This window comes from Phacochoerus africanus, chromosome 5 (genome assembly GCF_016906955.1).
Source record: "Phacochoerus africanus isolate WHEZ1 chromosome 5, ROS_Pafr_v1, whole genome shotgun sequence".
NCBI classification, from domain to species: Eukaryota; Metazoa; Chordata; class Mammalia; order Artiodactyla; family Suidae; genus Phacochoerus; species Phacochoerus africanus.
Window position 1 is genome coordinate 129685988 of NC_062548.1, and position 15004 is coordinate 129700991.

General features: G+C 54.0%; 1 protein-coding gene across 9 annotated transcripts in view; it reads right to left on the minus strand.

Annotated features, from left to right (window-relative positions):
* Nucleotides 1-15004, minus strand: part of GREB1 (growth regulating estrogen receptor binding 1) — a 135508-nt gene that overhangs the window by 33603 nt on the left and 86901 nt on the right. For 8 of the 9 annotated variants that reach the window (XM_047782632.1, XM_047782633.1, XM_047782630.1 and 5 more), the window contains 10 exons: nt 14052-14147; nt 13496-13639; nt 11227-11412; nt 8975-9325; nt 7418-7546; nt 6586-6714; nt 5520-5717; nt 4228-4408; nt 2159-2354; nt 333-469 (listed from right to left, as the gene is read on the minus strand). In XM_047782632.1, the coding sequence (XP_047638588.1) occupies nt 333-469; nt 2159-2354; nt 4228-4408; nt 5520-5717; nt 6586-6714; nt 7418-7546; nt 8975-9325; nt 11227-11412; nt 13496-13639; nt 14052-14147 (1747 nt within the window). The remainder of the gene's footprint in view (nt 1-332; nt 470-2158; nt 2355-4227; nt 4409-5519; nt 5718-6585; nt 6715-7417; nt 7547-8974; nt 9326-11226; nt 11413-13495; nt 13640-14051; nt 14148-15004) is intronic. The other variant, XM_047782626.1, reaches the window with a different exon arrangement.

Below are 15004 nucleotides of genomic sequence, written 5' to 3' on the forward strand. Positions count from 1 at the left end.
GCACATGCCTCACCTCGCCCTTGACTCCTGAGCGTTTTGAGTGACTTCAAGACAGGTGGGAAGTTCCCGTCGTGGCTCAGCAGGTAACGGACCCAGTTAGCATCCATGAGGAGGCAGGTTCAATCCCTGGCCTCGCTCAGTGGGTTAAGGATCCGTTGTTGCTCTGAGCTGTGGTGTAGGTTGCAGAGGCAGCTCAGATCCCATGTTGCTGTGGCTGTGGCGTACACCGGCAGCTACAGCTCCAACTGGGCCACTCGCCTGGGAACCTCTAGATGCCGCAGGTATGGCCCTAAAAAGACAAAACAAGAAAAAAAAAACGGGCAGATGGGTACCTCTTTCCCAGGGCAGTGACCATGGCCTCAAAAGAGCTGTCGTATCTGAGCAAGGGCAGGCTGTGTCCAGAGAGGGTGGATTCGATGAACTCCGACAGCCCGAAGTACTTCTTATTCTCAGGATACAAGTCCACTCCCTAAAAGAGAGAGGCACACGGGTCACGCAAACATCGCACTTGCCGGGGGCTGAGGATCACGTGACAGGGGCACGGGGGACCTGGATGGGCATTTTGGTCCGCAGGGTACTGACTCTGCAGTCCCTGGAAGACACACATAAATGTCTTTCCTCGGTGGACCCGGAGCAGAGAGCACGCCTGCGTAAAGCCTGGGGGCTCCTGCCAAGACTTTTCCATTCACTTGACCCCAGGGCCTTTGCCAAGAAGAAAATCAGCCTCTCTTTCTTTTTTTTTTTAAACCCACAACTTGCTTTGTGAAACCTGCTCCTTTCCAACAGGTTCAGCTGGTTTTAGAGAAAGGCCAATCAACTGGTTTGCCCTCAACTGAAATCAGCAGAAAGGTACCGATCTAATCAATTCTACTCCCCATGATAGAAAATTCCTCCCCAACTAACCTCGGAGCCTATCAAACTTCAGAGCACAGCAACGTTGGGGGAAGTTGCTAAAATTGCACACGCATGAACTTTGCCCCCACGAAGCATAGCGGTTAAGCGGGAAGGCCAGGGAGTTGGCTGTCCTGGGTCATATCCTGGCTCTAGAACTTTCTGGCGGCAGGACTTTGGGCAAGTGGCTTCACTCCTCCCCTCTGTCTCATTTTCCCCATAGATAAGTCAGAAATCATCCGAGCAGCTGCATCTTCTATGAGTTCATCGGGTGACACCCTTAGAACAGTGCCTGCCGGGCTCACCTAAGCACTACCTAAAAATAGGTGCTGTTGCCACCTCTGATTCTCAGTCAGCTGGACAGGAGTGTCAGCACCCTCAGAAGTTTCCTGGGTGACTCTGAGACACTCCCCCAAATCCAGAACGTGAGGTCTACGATCTGCTTGTGTAATTAGCCAGAATCCAACCACCCCGATTTCTCAACCAACCAGAAATTACTGTTGTCTTCTCTTTTGATTTGAAAATGGCAAGTGACAAGCGGAAACAACATTCTCCAGGTTTTGTGGCTGTGTGTTCAGTTTGAGGAAGGAGATTCTGATCCTTGCTGCCGAAGGAGGCATGGATGGGAAAAACAGGACTTCTAGACAAACTTCGAGTCACCCCGACTCTAAGGCCACATCCCCACAGTCCTGGAGGCTCTACGTGCAACGCCAGCAGCGCAAGTGTTTGGAACACGAGCTTCTGTCACTAGAGAAACAACGAACCAGCTGTGTTTCATTGCCTCGAATGTTCTACGATAGGAAGCCAACCAATGCATTGCAGGAAGGTTTCCAAAAATCAGGAAGGGCTGAAATCTTACCATACACGGAGTCAAAGATCTCAAGGGCTGGAACCCACTGACCCCCAATTTGGCAAGTCAGTCAAATCTGTTTTATTTGTTATTTCCTTTTTAGGGCCGCACCTGCGGCACATGGAAGTTCCCAGGCCAGGGGTTGAATTGGCATTACTGTGGCCGGCCTACACCACAGCTACAGCCACGCTGGATCCGAGCCGCGTCTGCGAGCTACACCACAGCTCACGGCAGCGCAGGATCCTTAACCCGCTGAGTGGGGCCAGGGATCGAACCTGCGTCCTCGTGGATACCAGTCGGGTGCGTTACTGCTGAGCCACGACGGGAACTTCCCAGCCCGTCAGATCTTTGCTGAACAGAATCTCTGCCAGCGCAAGGTCACGGCTACTCCGGGCCCAGCAGCCCAGGGGCACTCACGTTACTGTAGGAGGCAGGCCAGTGGATCTCGTTGTAAGGGCTGATGAGGGTGTGTTGCGTCTGCAGCGCGTAAGGGAAGGAGGTCACGTGGAGCGTCACGATGTTGGGGGCTTCCTTCACCTCTTTGCAGTTGAGCAATCTGTCCACCAGCCCCACGGACGGGTCGCTTTGCGAATAGAGGTTGTGGACAGCACTACTGAGGGAGGAAAGGGGGAGGAGAAGCCGTAAGTGGGATGCCAGGCCCCGGGCCGCGACTTTACCAGGATGGAGCAGGAGGATACCCTGATCGCAAGCCCTCCACCTCTGCCGACGATTCGAGCTTACGGTTCTGCCTACGACGAGGAAAATGAAATTTTGAAAAAGGACGGCACTTCTGGGACCTGTCCAGGAGTCCCCTGATACACATCCAAAGCGTGGCAGGGGGGAAACCGTATTTATAGAGAATCACCTGCAAGATCCGTCACCCACCTGCTCATTTAGCCGAGGGATGCTCAGCCTGGGGGTGGCCCCCTCTGCCGGGGCAACTGCCTCCTTCGATTCTTTTCCCTAAAGTCCTACAGACCACAACATGATCCAAAGCGGACGTGAACGGGTAAATCTGACACTAAATTTAAACCTTTAGGGGAGTTCCCTGGTGGCTCAGGTGGTTAAGATCTGGTGTTGCCACTGCTGCGACACGGGCTCGATCCCTGGCCCGGGAACGTCTGTGTGCTGTGGGCACAGCCAAAAAACAAACAAAAAAGAAGCAAAGGAATCTGAAAAGGAATGAATGCGTGTATATGGATAACTGAATCCGTTTGTTGTACATCACGACATTGTAAATCAACTGTAATAAAAAAATAAAAGTGAAAACAATAAAAATACGGTCTCGGGGAAAAAAAAAAAACTTTCAAAAAATGGGGAAAAAAATCAAATAAATAAATAAATAAAAATATAAGACCAGGAATGGGAAGCATTTTCACAAGGGACCAAAGAGACAAGCACATCTCAGCCTCTGTCTGTGGGACAATGGCCTGGGCCTTCTCTCCTGTAAATCTAGGGGAGATTTAAAAAAAAAAAAAAAATCAGTGCTTTACCTTTGGATGACAGGCAGCCAGTCTGCGAAAACGACTCCCCAAACAAACATTCACAACACAGCTTTTTAGGTAATTCGGGCTGTTCAAATTCCTTCATGCCCATTCACAGATGCTAGATTGTAAGCCCTGTGTGTAGGTGAACTTGAAGGCGCTGCCGGCCAGCCCTGAGTTCCCGAAGCTGTGCTAAAGCAAAGCCTTCCTCAGACCCGACTTGTGATCTGCCCTCCCTTCTCACCCCCACCGGCGGCAGCATCTAAACACACATCCCTGGGGTTCCTGTTATCGCTCAGTGGGAATGAACCCGACTAGGATCCATGAAGACGTGGGTTCAGTCCCTGGCCTCGCTCAGTGGATTAAGGATCTGGCATTGCCGTGAGCTGTGGTGTAGGTCGAAGACACGGCTCAGATCCCATGTTGCTGTGGCTGTGGTGTAGGCCAGCAGCTGCAGCTCCAATTCGACCCCTAGCCTGGGAACCTCCATATGCTGTGGATGTGGCCCTAAAAAGAAAAAAAGAAAAAAGAAAAAAGAAAAAAAACAACCCAAGGCCATGGAGTCTCATGGAGGTGACTAATCCCTATAAACACCCAGGCACCCTGCCAGACGCCTTCTGAAGTTCATCCAGATTTGTGTTTGAATTGAGTAAGTAAAATCACCCCTGGGAAAGGCACCAGCTGTGACCGATGGTGTCCAGAGCCAAGGAGGCTCCACCAGGAAGGGGCCAGGGCCAAGCACTCCCATCAGGATCCCTTCCTGGCACCCGCCACTGTGTCCCTAATGCCCTCCCCGCCAAGTCCTGTGACCTTCCCGTTTCCATTTCCCTTCCCGGCCTCCAGGAGCTGCCCCAGAGTCTGAAATACATCTGCTTCCAAGTGCCCAGCTGGCCACAGCATTTAGCTTTTAAAGACTTGGACCCTCACTCCTGAGTATTACCCAGAGGCAGTCATTCCCAAAAGGGGACTGTCAGCTGCGCCCTGTGCCCGAGCCAGTCTCACCTCACGAGGTCCCAGTGGGCGTGGTCGTGGATGAGGACAAAGAGGGTGTGCGGATTCTGAAAGGAGTTTTGCAGGAAGACCTTGAACTTGGTCTGTGCCTCGGCATCCAGCTTCAGCACATACTGCTCCACCCTCTGCTTGGTCACGTGCTCCTTTTCCAAGCCGAGCTCCAGCAGGACCCCTGCAAACACCAACGCCACACTGTTGCCAGTTTTTCACTCGCTAATAGACCTTCGAGGAGCCTCTCCCACGTGGCAGGCTCCGAGCCGGCCCTGGAGGCTACAGGGACACAGATTTCACGCATGAGTCGGAGATGCCGGCTCCTGTGTGCACGGCTGTCCTGCCACTGCCAGCGGCAGTAGCGAGGTCCAGAGGCGGGCCTGCCCTCAGCATGGTGTGCACACAGCAGCCTGCCCAGGGGCACAGCCAGGCTGGCTTCAGGACACAGCGATCCCAGGAGGCAGAAGAACGAATAAGCGGGGTGGAGGATAGATTAGTGGAAATTACGGATGCAGGACAGAAAAGAGAAAAAAGATTGAAAACAAATGAAGAGAGTCTCAGAGACCTCTGGGACAACGTGAAACACACCAACATCCGTATGATAGGGGTGCCAGAAGGAGAAGAGAGAGAGAAGGGGACAGAAAAAATATTCCATGAGATAATAGCCGAAAACTTCCCTAACATGGGGAAGGAACCACTCACTCAAATCCAGGAAGCACAACGAGTACCATATAAAATAAACCCAAGGAGGAATACTCTGCTGTACAACAAAGTGATTCAGTTATACATGTACCCACGTCCATTCTCTTTCGGATGCTTTTCCCGTATAGATGATCACAGGATTGGGTAGTTCCCTGTGCTGTACGGCAGGTCCCCGGTGGCCAGTTGTTCCATGAATCTCAGTGTGTGTATGCCAATCCCAAGCCCCCAGTCCATCTCTCCCCCACCCGCCCCCTTCGGGGGCCGTAAAGCTGACTCTGTGTGTTTTATGTTTAATCCCCTCGAAATCACAGGAAAAATACATTCACTTGAAAGCAGTTATCAGGACCCAGTTCACTGACTTGAGTAAAACAAAGGGAAAAATTCAAGTCATGTGTTACCTTTAGCAGATTATAAAATCGTGGACAAGCCCTTTCCTCTGAGGGTCCGTTTCAGGAGCTACGGAATGGGGGGGGGGCAATACTTGCCCCCGCTACTCGAGAAGCAAAGACGGTGTTAGAAACCAAATCTGCACGTACGCAGGTCAGAGCTTCTCCACGCAGACACCACGCTTGGCCCCAAAAGGCTCGTACCTGAATGCCAGACGTGGAAGAGCGTCTGCTGGTAGGTGACTTCTGAGGGTGGAATACAAATCAGAAAGTCCACCTTCTCGAAGGATCCTAAGTCCAGGTTCTGGGTGCTGGAATCCGCAATTGAACACACGTGGGAGAGGAGCTTCTGGGCCACGGCCAGCTGGAAGGGCCGGATGCTGTGACCCTCCAGCTGGGAACCTGGAAGCAGAGCCCCTTAAAGGTGACAGGCACTCGCGAGCAGACAGCTACAGCCCCTGGAGCCCTGCTAGCCCCTGGAGCCCCCCATCTGGTGCACAAAGAGATGAGGGAAAGGGGATAACACCAATATCTTCTGAGCACCTGCTCCGGGCGACACGCCTCGACGGGCATGTCACTCCCCTTTCCCGAGTTAAAAATAAGAGGATGAACAGCACTGGGGGAGCAAGAGGCAGTGACCTACTCCCACCTGGAGGGGACCAGGATGGCCTCCTGGGAGCTGATGCTGAGACTGGGTTCTCTGCAAGAGGGGGAGAACATCACAGCTCTTCAGGACTTAAATGAAAAAAATATTTCAATGATGCCTTGATAAACTGGAGAATTACACAGAATCATGCCATCTCAGCAAAAGTGTACACAGGGACATTTCAGGGTAAAATGGGAAAGACTGGAAATACAATGAGGAGTTCCTGTTGGGGCTCGGCAGGAATGAGCCCGACGAGTACCCATGAGGATGTGGTTCGATCCCTGGCCTCACTCAGTGGGTTAAGGATCTGGCGTTGCCATGAGCTGCGGTGAAGGTTGGCACCTCAGCTTGGATCTGGCGTTGCTGTGTGGTGGCATAGGCCAGCTGATTCAACCCCTAACCCGGGAACTTCCATATGCCCCGGGTGTGGCCCTAAAAAAAGAAAAAAAAGAAAAGAAATATGTTAAAACAAAAATTAAAAAAATACGATGAGATATCAGGTCTACTTTGATGCCCTGCCCGCTGGATGTGTCTCTTCCTTTGCTTCCTTTTAGCTCTAGGGGGGCCCCCAGATGCTGCCTCACCAGCCCAGACCCTGGCCACCAGCCCCCTGGTGTCACTCACTTGTGCACGCTGGTGTCCCACTGACATCCAGGGGTGCCGATTTGGTGACAGAGGAGGCAGTGAGTGACGAAGAACTATGGCCTTGATTCTCCTGATGAAATTTGTCCAGCAAAATGTCAATGTCGCCCTCTGTTCAAAAGAGAACAAGAGAAATGGGTTTTCCATTTCAGTGCATGTCAGCAAGCATGCAGGGAACACCTGCCCCGCATCAGGAACCCCAGGCCCCCGACACTTGTGCACGCTGGTGCCCCACCAGCATCCTGCACAAGAAGTCCCCGGCCGAGGGGCAGATGTGCTACAGGAACGTACATTATGAGCCATGAGGTGCTGGACAGAAGGAAGTGCAAGATGCCAAAGGTCAGAGGTGGGGGTTCTGAGCCCAGCCGGGAGAAGGAGGGGCCCGCAAAGGCTTCTGGGAGGAACGGGGTGAATCTTGAAGGATGAGTAACCAGGAAAAGAAGGGAGAAGGGGACTTAAGGCAGAGAACACACATCTCCACTGAGAAGCTTCAGGCAGTTCAGAGGGGGAGGTGGGAGCAGACCGGCGTGGTGACCAGGAGAGGGGGCAAAGACCAGGCACAAGGCTCTCGTGCGCCCCCCAAAGTCAGAAACCGAAAAGCCCCCACCTAGAGGAACCACAGCCAGAGCAGAGAACAGCCCGCCAGAGACACCACCCCCACCCCCCGCAGAACTGCCAAGGCACAGAATGGTACAAGTCCGGGCAGCCGCAGCAGGGCACGAGGGATGGGCTCCGGGGTGGGGGGCTCCCCCTTCGTCTCTTTATTTCTGTCCCAGCCACGAGCAAATGTGCACCTGTCTCGCCACAAGCCTACCTGGACAGAGGGTGCTAAAGAAAGCTCCCAGCGAGTCCACCTTCCCCGTAACCAGCTCATAATTGACTTCTTTCTGGTACTCGGCTGGGGTGAGGAGGCTCTCAGAAAGAATCCGGGCTTGGTATTTTCCTGGAAAACAGACCATGACTTTGGAGGGCCCTTTGCTTAGAAGGAGCACACGAGCTGCTCCGAGGCAGGGCCTTAGCCTGCTTCTCTCTCCCCCTCCCTCCCCCAAGCTCGGCACCAGCCCTTGGCTAAGAGCAGGGCTCCACGCTGGGGAGTACTGGTACACACCAGCCTGGCCCAGTTTAATCGTCGGGATAATAAGAGGGACCAGCCAGAGGACTGGCTTTGGAGCCTGGCTCGGTCCCCACGTAACAAGCTGTGTAACCTAGGGTGACCCCCCCCCCTTCCTTGTCTGGAACCCGTGTACCGTCTAGTTCACAGGACGGCTGAAAGGACGTTCAGGCCAACGCCAGAAAGAGCAGATCCATGAGTGCTATGCGAGAGTGTTAAGAATGATGTTTTCAAGTGGGTTTTGTTTTTTGTTTTCTGGGTTTTTTGGTTTTTTTTTTTTTTTGTCTTTTTAGGGAAGCACCTGCGGCATATGGAGGTTCCCAGGCTAGGGGTTGAATTGGAGCTATAGCCGCCAGCCTACGCCACAGCCATAGCAACTCGGGATCCAAGCCACATCTGCGACCTACACCACAGCTCACGGCAACGCCGGATCCTTACCCCACCGAGTGAGGCCTGGGATCAAACCCGCGTCCTCCTGGATGCTTAGCCAGACTCGTTTCTGCTGAGCCACGGCGGGAACTCTGATGTTTTAAAGGCTTGACTAAGAGTCTTATCTAGGTTGGGAAATCTGTTTGCATCCCTGATTTTTTTAATCAAGAAAGACTCAAGGATGCTGCTTTGCAGCAGCTCAGAGCAGATGAAGCTGGAATGAGGCATTCGCAGTGCTCTGTCAGAATGAACGCGAGAGGTCGCTGTGCGGGATGACAACATAACAGGCACACAAAGGACCCACCCGACCCGCACTAGCCGTTGCTCAGTACACCTGATCTCTTCCAAGGAGCTGCTCTCTACTTCCCGTCATCCACCTGCCACCACGGCACGCCCTGGGCTGCTTCATCATTGACGACTATGCCGCTTTCATCACCTCGTTTATTAGAATTAGTCAAGTGGCTCATTAACCCACCTGACGCAGTAAGGGCATTCTTTTTTATCTCCACCAGGCAGTTGAAGAAACTGAGGACCAGAGTCATTAGGCCACCAATCAGCAGGCGCCGCGGGGACCCACGTTTTCCCTGAATCCATCCAGATGCCAAACCTGCCCATCTCTCTAGAGAGACGGGAACCGCTCACCTCCTATTCCAGCAGGGCTGGGATTTTTTGCTTAGCGCACGACTCCGGGCACCCCAGGGGCTACCGAGCACTAACGGCAGTGCTAACCAGCGCCGCTGCAAACGCTGGGCCACAAGAGGCGACAGGGCGGCTCTGTGGGGAGCAGCACGGCTGCCTTTGCAGCAGCTCAGAGCGGGGACCCGGCCTCACCGGTGACGGCGATGCAGGAGTCGATGGCGGGGCTCCGGCAGGCGCAGATAATCACCACGTAGTTGGTCTTGGCCAGCTTGCCCTCGATGAGCAGCCGGAACATCTCGGAGAGGCCCTCGGCCAGGGAGTAGGCGCACTCGATGACATGCACGCTGTTGTTGCAGGAGCTGGCGGCCAGGCCGGCCAGCCAGGGCAGCTGCGCCGAGGTCACGGGCGCCACGGCGCTGGGCGCGGGCGGGAAGGGCTGGGGGGGCGCCTGCTGGTACTGCCGGATCTCCGTCAGGTGCGACTCGCGCCAGGAGCGCAGGAAGATCTGCTCCAGGTCCTCCATCAGGGGCACCTGATCGGCCGCTGGCAACGACAAGGCCGGCGGAAGGGGCTTCAGTGCCTGCCCCTCGCGGCAGCGTGACACCAACACCACGGGGGCAGTTCTGGGGAAATGCGCGTAAACGGATGTTCAAACAACAGGATGGAAATGATGAGGGTTAGACGGCATTACAGACAGCTGGGAAACACGGGGAGGTGACAAAGGCGCCAGATCTCACCAGCCTAACAGAACGGTGATGATGTTTGTGTATTTCTCAGTCTTTTTATCTCCACGTGCAGGTTTTAAGTAGCTATAATCACTGCGGGCAGACGCCTTCAAGACCTGTCTGCTCTCCCTACCATCACGCCACAATCACGTTCCCATGGTGTTCACGGCTTCGTACACAGCGTGGTTAATGGCCGTGTGACATCTCATGACGTGGAGGCGCCATCACCGACCCAGCAATGTGGATCTGTCCGCTGACCTTGCATGCCTTCCAGATAAAGCCCCTTCATAACTACCTCTGCAATGTACAGCTTTCTCCAGAGGACGTAACTTTCTGAGCTTAAATTCTCACAACTGGTCTCACGGAGCCAACTAATGGCATATCACCAGACTGTTTCCAGGGGGCTAAAGGTGTCACCTGCCGTAACAGTAACGACACACAATACCATTGGTTCCACTGCGCCCTTAGCGCCACTGGGTAACATTGTTTGGGTTATCATCATCAATTTAATGGAGAAACACATGACTTGTTTGATTTGTGCCTCTTTGAGGACTAGTGAGGTTGAGTATTTTCAACATTTGTTCCGACAGGCATTTTCTGGTTTAAATACCCAAATGCTATCCTCGGATGAGCTGGAGGGAAGGGCGCTGCCCTTTGACTTAGAAGACACGTTCCCGGAAGTTCCCGATGTGGCTCAGTGGTAACAAACCTGACGAGTACCCGTAAGGATGCGCATTCGCTCCCTGGCCTCCCTTAGTGGGTTAAGGATCCGGCGTTGCCGTGAGCTGTGGTGTGGGTCAGACACAGCTCAGATCCTGCGTTGCTGTGGCTGTGGTGCAGGCCGGGAGCTGCAGCTCCGATTTGACCTCTAGCCTGGGACCTTCCAAATGCCTCAGGGGTGGCCCTAAAAAAAAGAAAGAAAAGGAAACGTGTTTCCAAGCAGCTTTACCCCGCACCAGCGTGGGGCCTTGAGCTATCTTAGGATACAGCTTTCTGATCTGAAAAAAAATGAGGAGCATACCACCTACTCATGGGGCTGTGCCAAGATGCGATGAGAGAAGCTATTCTATCTCCCATCTTTGGAGCCCGCAATCCCTTCCAGAACCACTGACACCCAGCAAAGCTCCCAGGAGAGCCGTCTACACTCGCCATGGCTGTTTCCTCACCCCCACCCTCTCTAATAACCCATTCCAGTGTGATCGCTGCCCCCACCCACCCAGGGTGCCGGTGGCGTCCACACGCCGAAACCCAAGGATCAAGAGGCCGTCTGCGCTCAGCTCTCAGCCGCTAACCCAGGGCACTAGTCCCAGCCCCTGCAATGCTTTGTTTCACTGGCTTCCGATTCAGTACGTCTCTGCTCCTTCAGCGCACACTGGCTGAGCGCCAGCTGTACGTCACAGATGCTGGTGATGGACACAGCTGACCCAGGGCCACGTTCCCGAACTCCTGCCATCTCCTCGAGGGCAGAGCCTTTGCTTCATGCCTGCTCTATCTCTGCACCTAGAATGCCAGGGGAGTCATCTTTGAATGCTCGCTGTAGATGCCAACCTACTTGAAGGCCTCTGGGCGGCCCCTCGGGGTGGGGACAACCGCAGGGACTTGGCAACAGAATCATCTCCACCAGGGCTCGCCGTGAGGGTCCGTGGTCAAGGCTAGTGCATTTCCTGCCTCGGGCGAGTCTTCCACCAGTGGGTCCCGCGAAAGGGGAGGGAGGCTCACCCAGCTGGACGAGGTAGTAGACGGTCAGCAGGAGCTGCATCTCCTCTGAGATGGGCTGCATGGTGGAGGCGCCGTACTGCTCGTAGGCCCTGGAGATGGACTGGGAGTTCTGGTAGCAGGTGTACAGGAGGGGGCTCACGACGACGTCGTTCAGGTTCCCGCACAGGTAAGGGAAGTTCCCGTGGCCTGGACGAGTGGCAACAGCCTCCATTTGGCAACTGGCCTTGGGCACAACGCCTGGCCCCCAGGCGTGGGGAGCTCTAAATTCGCGGCAGTGAAAACACCGCAGGCCGGCTGCACCTGGGGTAACTCAAGGGCTCCTTTTTAGGAAAACCTTGAACTTAAAGCCTTTGCTGATCTGTGCACCTGCCTGGACAGGGGCTGTAGCATTTGCTTGTTCATTTGGTCCAACCCCTAATCGTATCGCTGGGCAAGCTAAAGCTCAGAGCGAATCACCACAGCCGAGGTGGCGTTTGGTCCTGTGGTAACAGGGAAAGCAGTCAGGGAAACACAGGCATTATTACAAAGCGGGGTGTGGCTTCAATGGAGGGGTGGTGGCAGGAAGAGCCGTGGACGAGAGGAACAAAGGGATGGTATCTCTCTGAGGTCGTTAGCTGCTGGACACAGGTCCGCTGGACCCCCAGCCTGAGTCCTCTGAGGCGCCCGGCTCAGCAGGTGCAGGCACTGCCCCGCCCGTCCCCCCACCAAGTGTTACCTTGCTGTCTTCCCACCACTGCGCTCTCAGGGGCCACCGTGGACACCCCACGGCCAAGTGAAGCGTATCTGTAACATCACTGAACGTTGTAAATGAACTTGACTGCAGCTACCCAGGAGGGCCCATGGGATGACTGGCCCTGCTTCACGCCCAGTTCAAAACCCAGATGTGCATCCTTCTTCCAGACGTCCCTGTCCATTCTGGGGTTTTCAGGATAAAGAAAGGAGTGCCGGAGCTCCCGTCGGGGCACATTGGAAAGGAATTTGACTAGGAACCGTGAGGCTGAGGGTTCGATCCCTGGCCTTGCTCAGTGGGTTAAGAATCTGGCGTTGCTGTGAGCTGTGGTGTAGGTCTTAGGCGCGGCTCAGATCCTGCATTGCTGTAGCTGTGGTGCAGGCTGGCGGCTGTAGCTCCAATTGGACCCCTAGCCTGGGAACCTCCATATGCCACAGGTGTGGCCGTAAAAAAGGGGCCAAAAAAGAAAAGAAAAAGAAAGGAATGCCTTCTCCTATTTAATGATCATTAAGCTACCTCTTCCACTTTCCGACTGCCCTCTCTCCTCTAGTCCTGCAAACTCGACACCAAATCCAGTGTTGACTTATTGAAGAAGGACCTGATGCGTGTAGTGTGTGTGTGTGTGTGTGTGTGTGTGTGTGTGTCCATGCCAGCACATGATACCAGCTCTTAGTGCCATCACCAAACAAGTCCTGCCGAATCCTCACATTTCAAGGGCTCCCTCTTCCTTCGGAAGGGACTTCCTTAGTTGGGCCACAAACCGACACTCATGAGCACACATGAGCCCACACACACAGCACCCAGATCGAATCTGGTCTTGTTTCATGCTTCCGCCTGGTGACCATGGCTGTCTTTGCCCAACCAATGTCAGATTTCACAGTCTACAAACACCAGTGGCCACAGGACATCCTGCCAGGCCGGGGTTCTGATAAATCAGCAGGGAGCTGAGGGCCCATCTCTCACCCGTGGTGCTCAGCACAGGAGCCCAGCGGGCTGAGGGAGAGGCTGATTGAAAGAACAGATGAGGCTGGGTGACGAGTTTGGGGTTAGTCGATGCCAACTATGCCATTTAGAATGGAGAAGCCGGGAGGTCCTACTATACAGCACAGGGCACTCTTGGGACAGGACAGGACGGAAGAGAGTATGAGGAAGAGAATGGAAATACATGGGTACATGTGGGTGCCCGGGTCACTTTGCTGTTCAACAGAAATTGACACAACGCTGTAAATCAACTGTACTCTAATAAAGGTTAAAATTTAAACACACACACACGCGAACAAGCGAACGGATGTCACGGAACAGGAGCATCTCCTTTGGGCTTATTGTGGAAACCGTGACAAGCTCCGAAACTCTTAGCGTCTGATCAGAGGCGACCCCCAGGACTGGTCTGCTTGGTTCTTTCATTGGCAAGGGTTCTAGAGTTTTCCCAGGAGGACGCCCAGGCATGAAGCCAGACTGGGCCGATGTGTCAGGCTACCCGCTTCTCGTGGGTTCTGGGGGCTTCCCGACCTCTTCCGATTGTCCCGCTGCTGTACTTGCCTTTAAAGATGACCGGCTTGGCCTGGCATATCTTCAGCAAGTTGTCAGGAACAGACACGGGCTCTCCAGAGGCCACGACGGGAAAGGTGACTGAAGCTGGTCCCACCAAGCCAACCTGGGGCACGCAGGTCAAGCCTGCGCTCTCTGGCAACACACCAAGAGCGTGAGAAGGCGACATGTCACACGTGCCACCTGCCTCCGGGACACCTGCTCCCAAGTGGCCCTTTCCCCACCTTCAGGAGCACCCAAGCCTGGGGATCAGATTCCCGAGGTCAAGAGCATCTTTTAAGGTCAGAGGGTCCCACCTTCCCCACCAAAGAACCCAGGGACAGGCAAGCCTTTCTGCCCATTTCTCTGAGATCCGAGATCGCAATACTGTACAGCATCCTGGGCTTTGCTGAGCAAGGCTAATACACGAGAAAGAATCTTTTCGAACACCCAAGCCCGCCTCCCCGGAACTTCCTCGCCAATCACACACAAAAGCACACACACACACACACACACAACCACCAGCAGCACCACCACCACTGGTACCCACGCCTGGATAGTCACTTACCACACTTCGCTCTGTTCCCACCACCTGCAGCAGATGGAGATTCTGCAGACCACCCTTTGTGGCGTTTCTTGGGGGGCCCGGCGTTTGCTAAGATACCTAGACAACATTCAGAGGATGGGTTAGATTGTCCCTAGGGCTAGGCGTCCATAAAACCGTCCCCTGGCTTGGAGAACACTTGTTTCAAAAAAAAAAAAATCACAGTTGTATAACGGGTTGTCGCACGTGGCGAAGTATCTAGGCTTCCAGAAAGATCCTGTGGGTCTCTGCAAATGTTTCATTCCGAAGCTGGGCAAAGCTTCAGCTCTCTGAACCTCACCTCCTTCGTCGCGGCAACAGGATAATAAAAGGTGGTTCGATCGGGACTAAAGACAACGTGTGCCGAGCAGAGTTTGGACTCAGTAAAGGCCAGTCACCAAGAGCCACATCACCACCCTCGTCCTCATCTAACATTCCCGTGAGTCAATTCGTGTTTCTGTCAACACGCCGCCCACCACCCGTGTTCCACCACTAGGGGGCAGTACCGACCCACCTGTGGCCCTCTCCCCACCCCAGCCTTGAAAGCTAATTTAAGACTGAAAAAAATCAAGGCAAACAGAAGCTGGTACCCACTGCTGCTCATGAGTCATCCCAGCCCACTCCAGGGAACAGCATGAGCATGACTCACGCGCTGTTCTTGGATTATCCAAAAGATCGAGAATTGGTTACCATTTATTTTTTGACCAATCCAACACAAAATTTCTCCTGCCTTTAGAGCTATGTGTTCAACAGTGACACATTAAAGAGTTTAAAATTTAAAACTCTCTAGTTCCAGAGGCCAACCCAACCCGAGGAAACCAGGACCCCAGCACCATCCACAAGCATCCTGGTGCCCCCACCCCCCCACTCCCCAGAGCTCCTGGTGATTCGAAACCACGACCAGGGTTGAGGAGCACTAAGTCTGGCCTGGGAAGCAG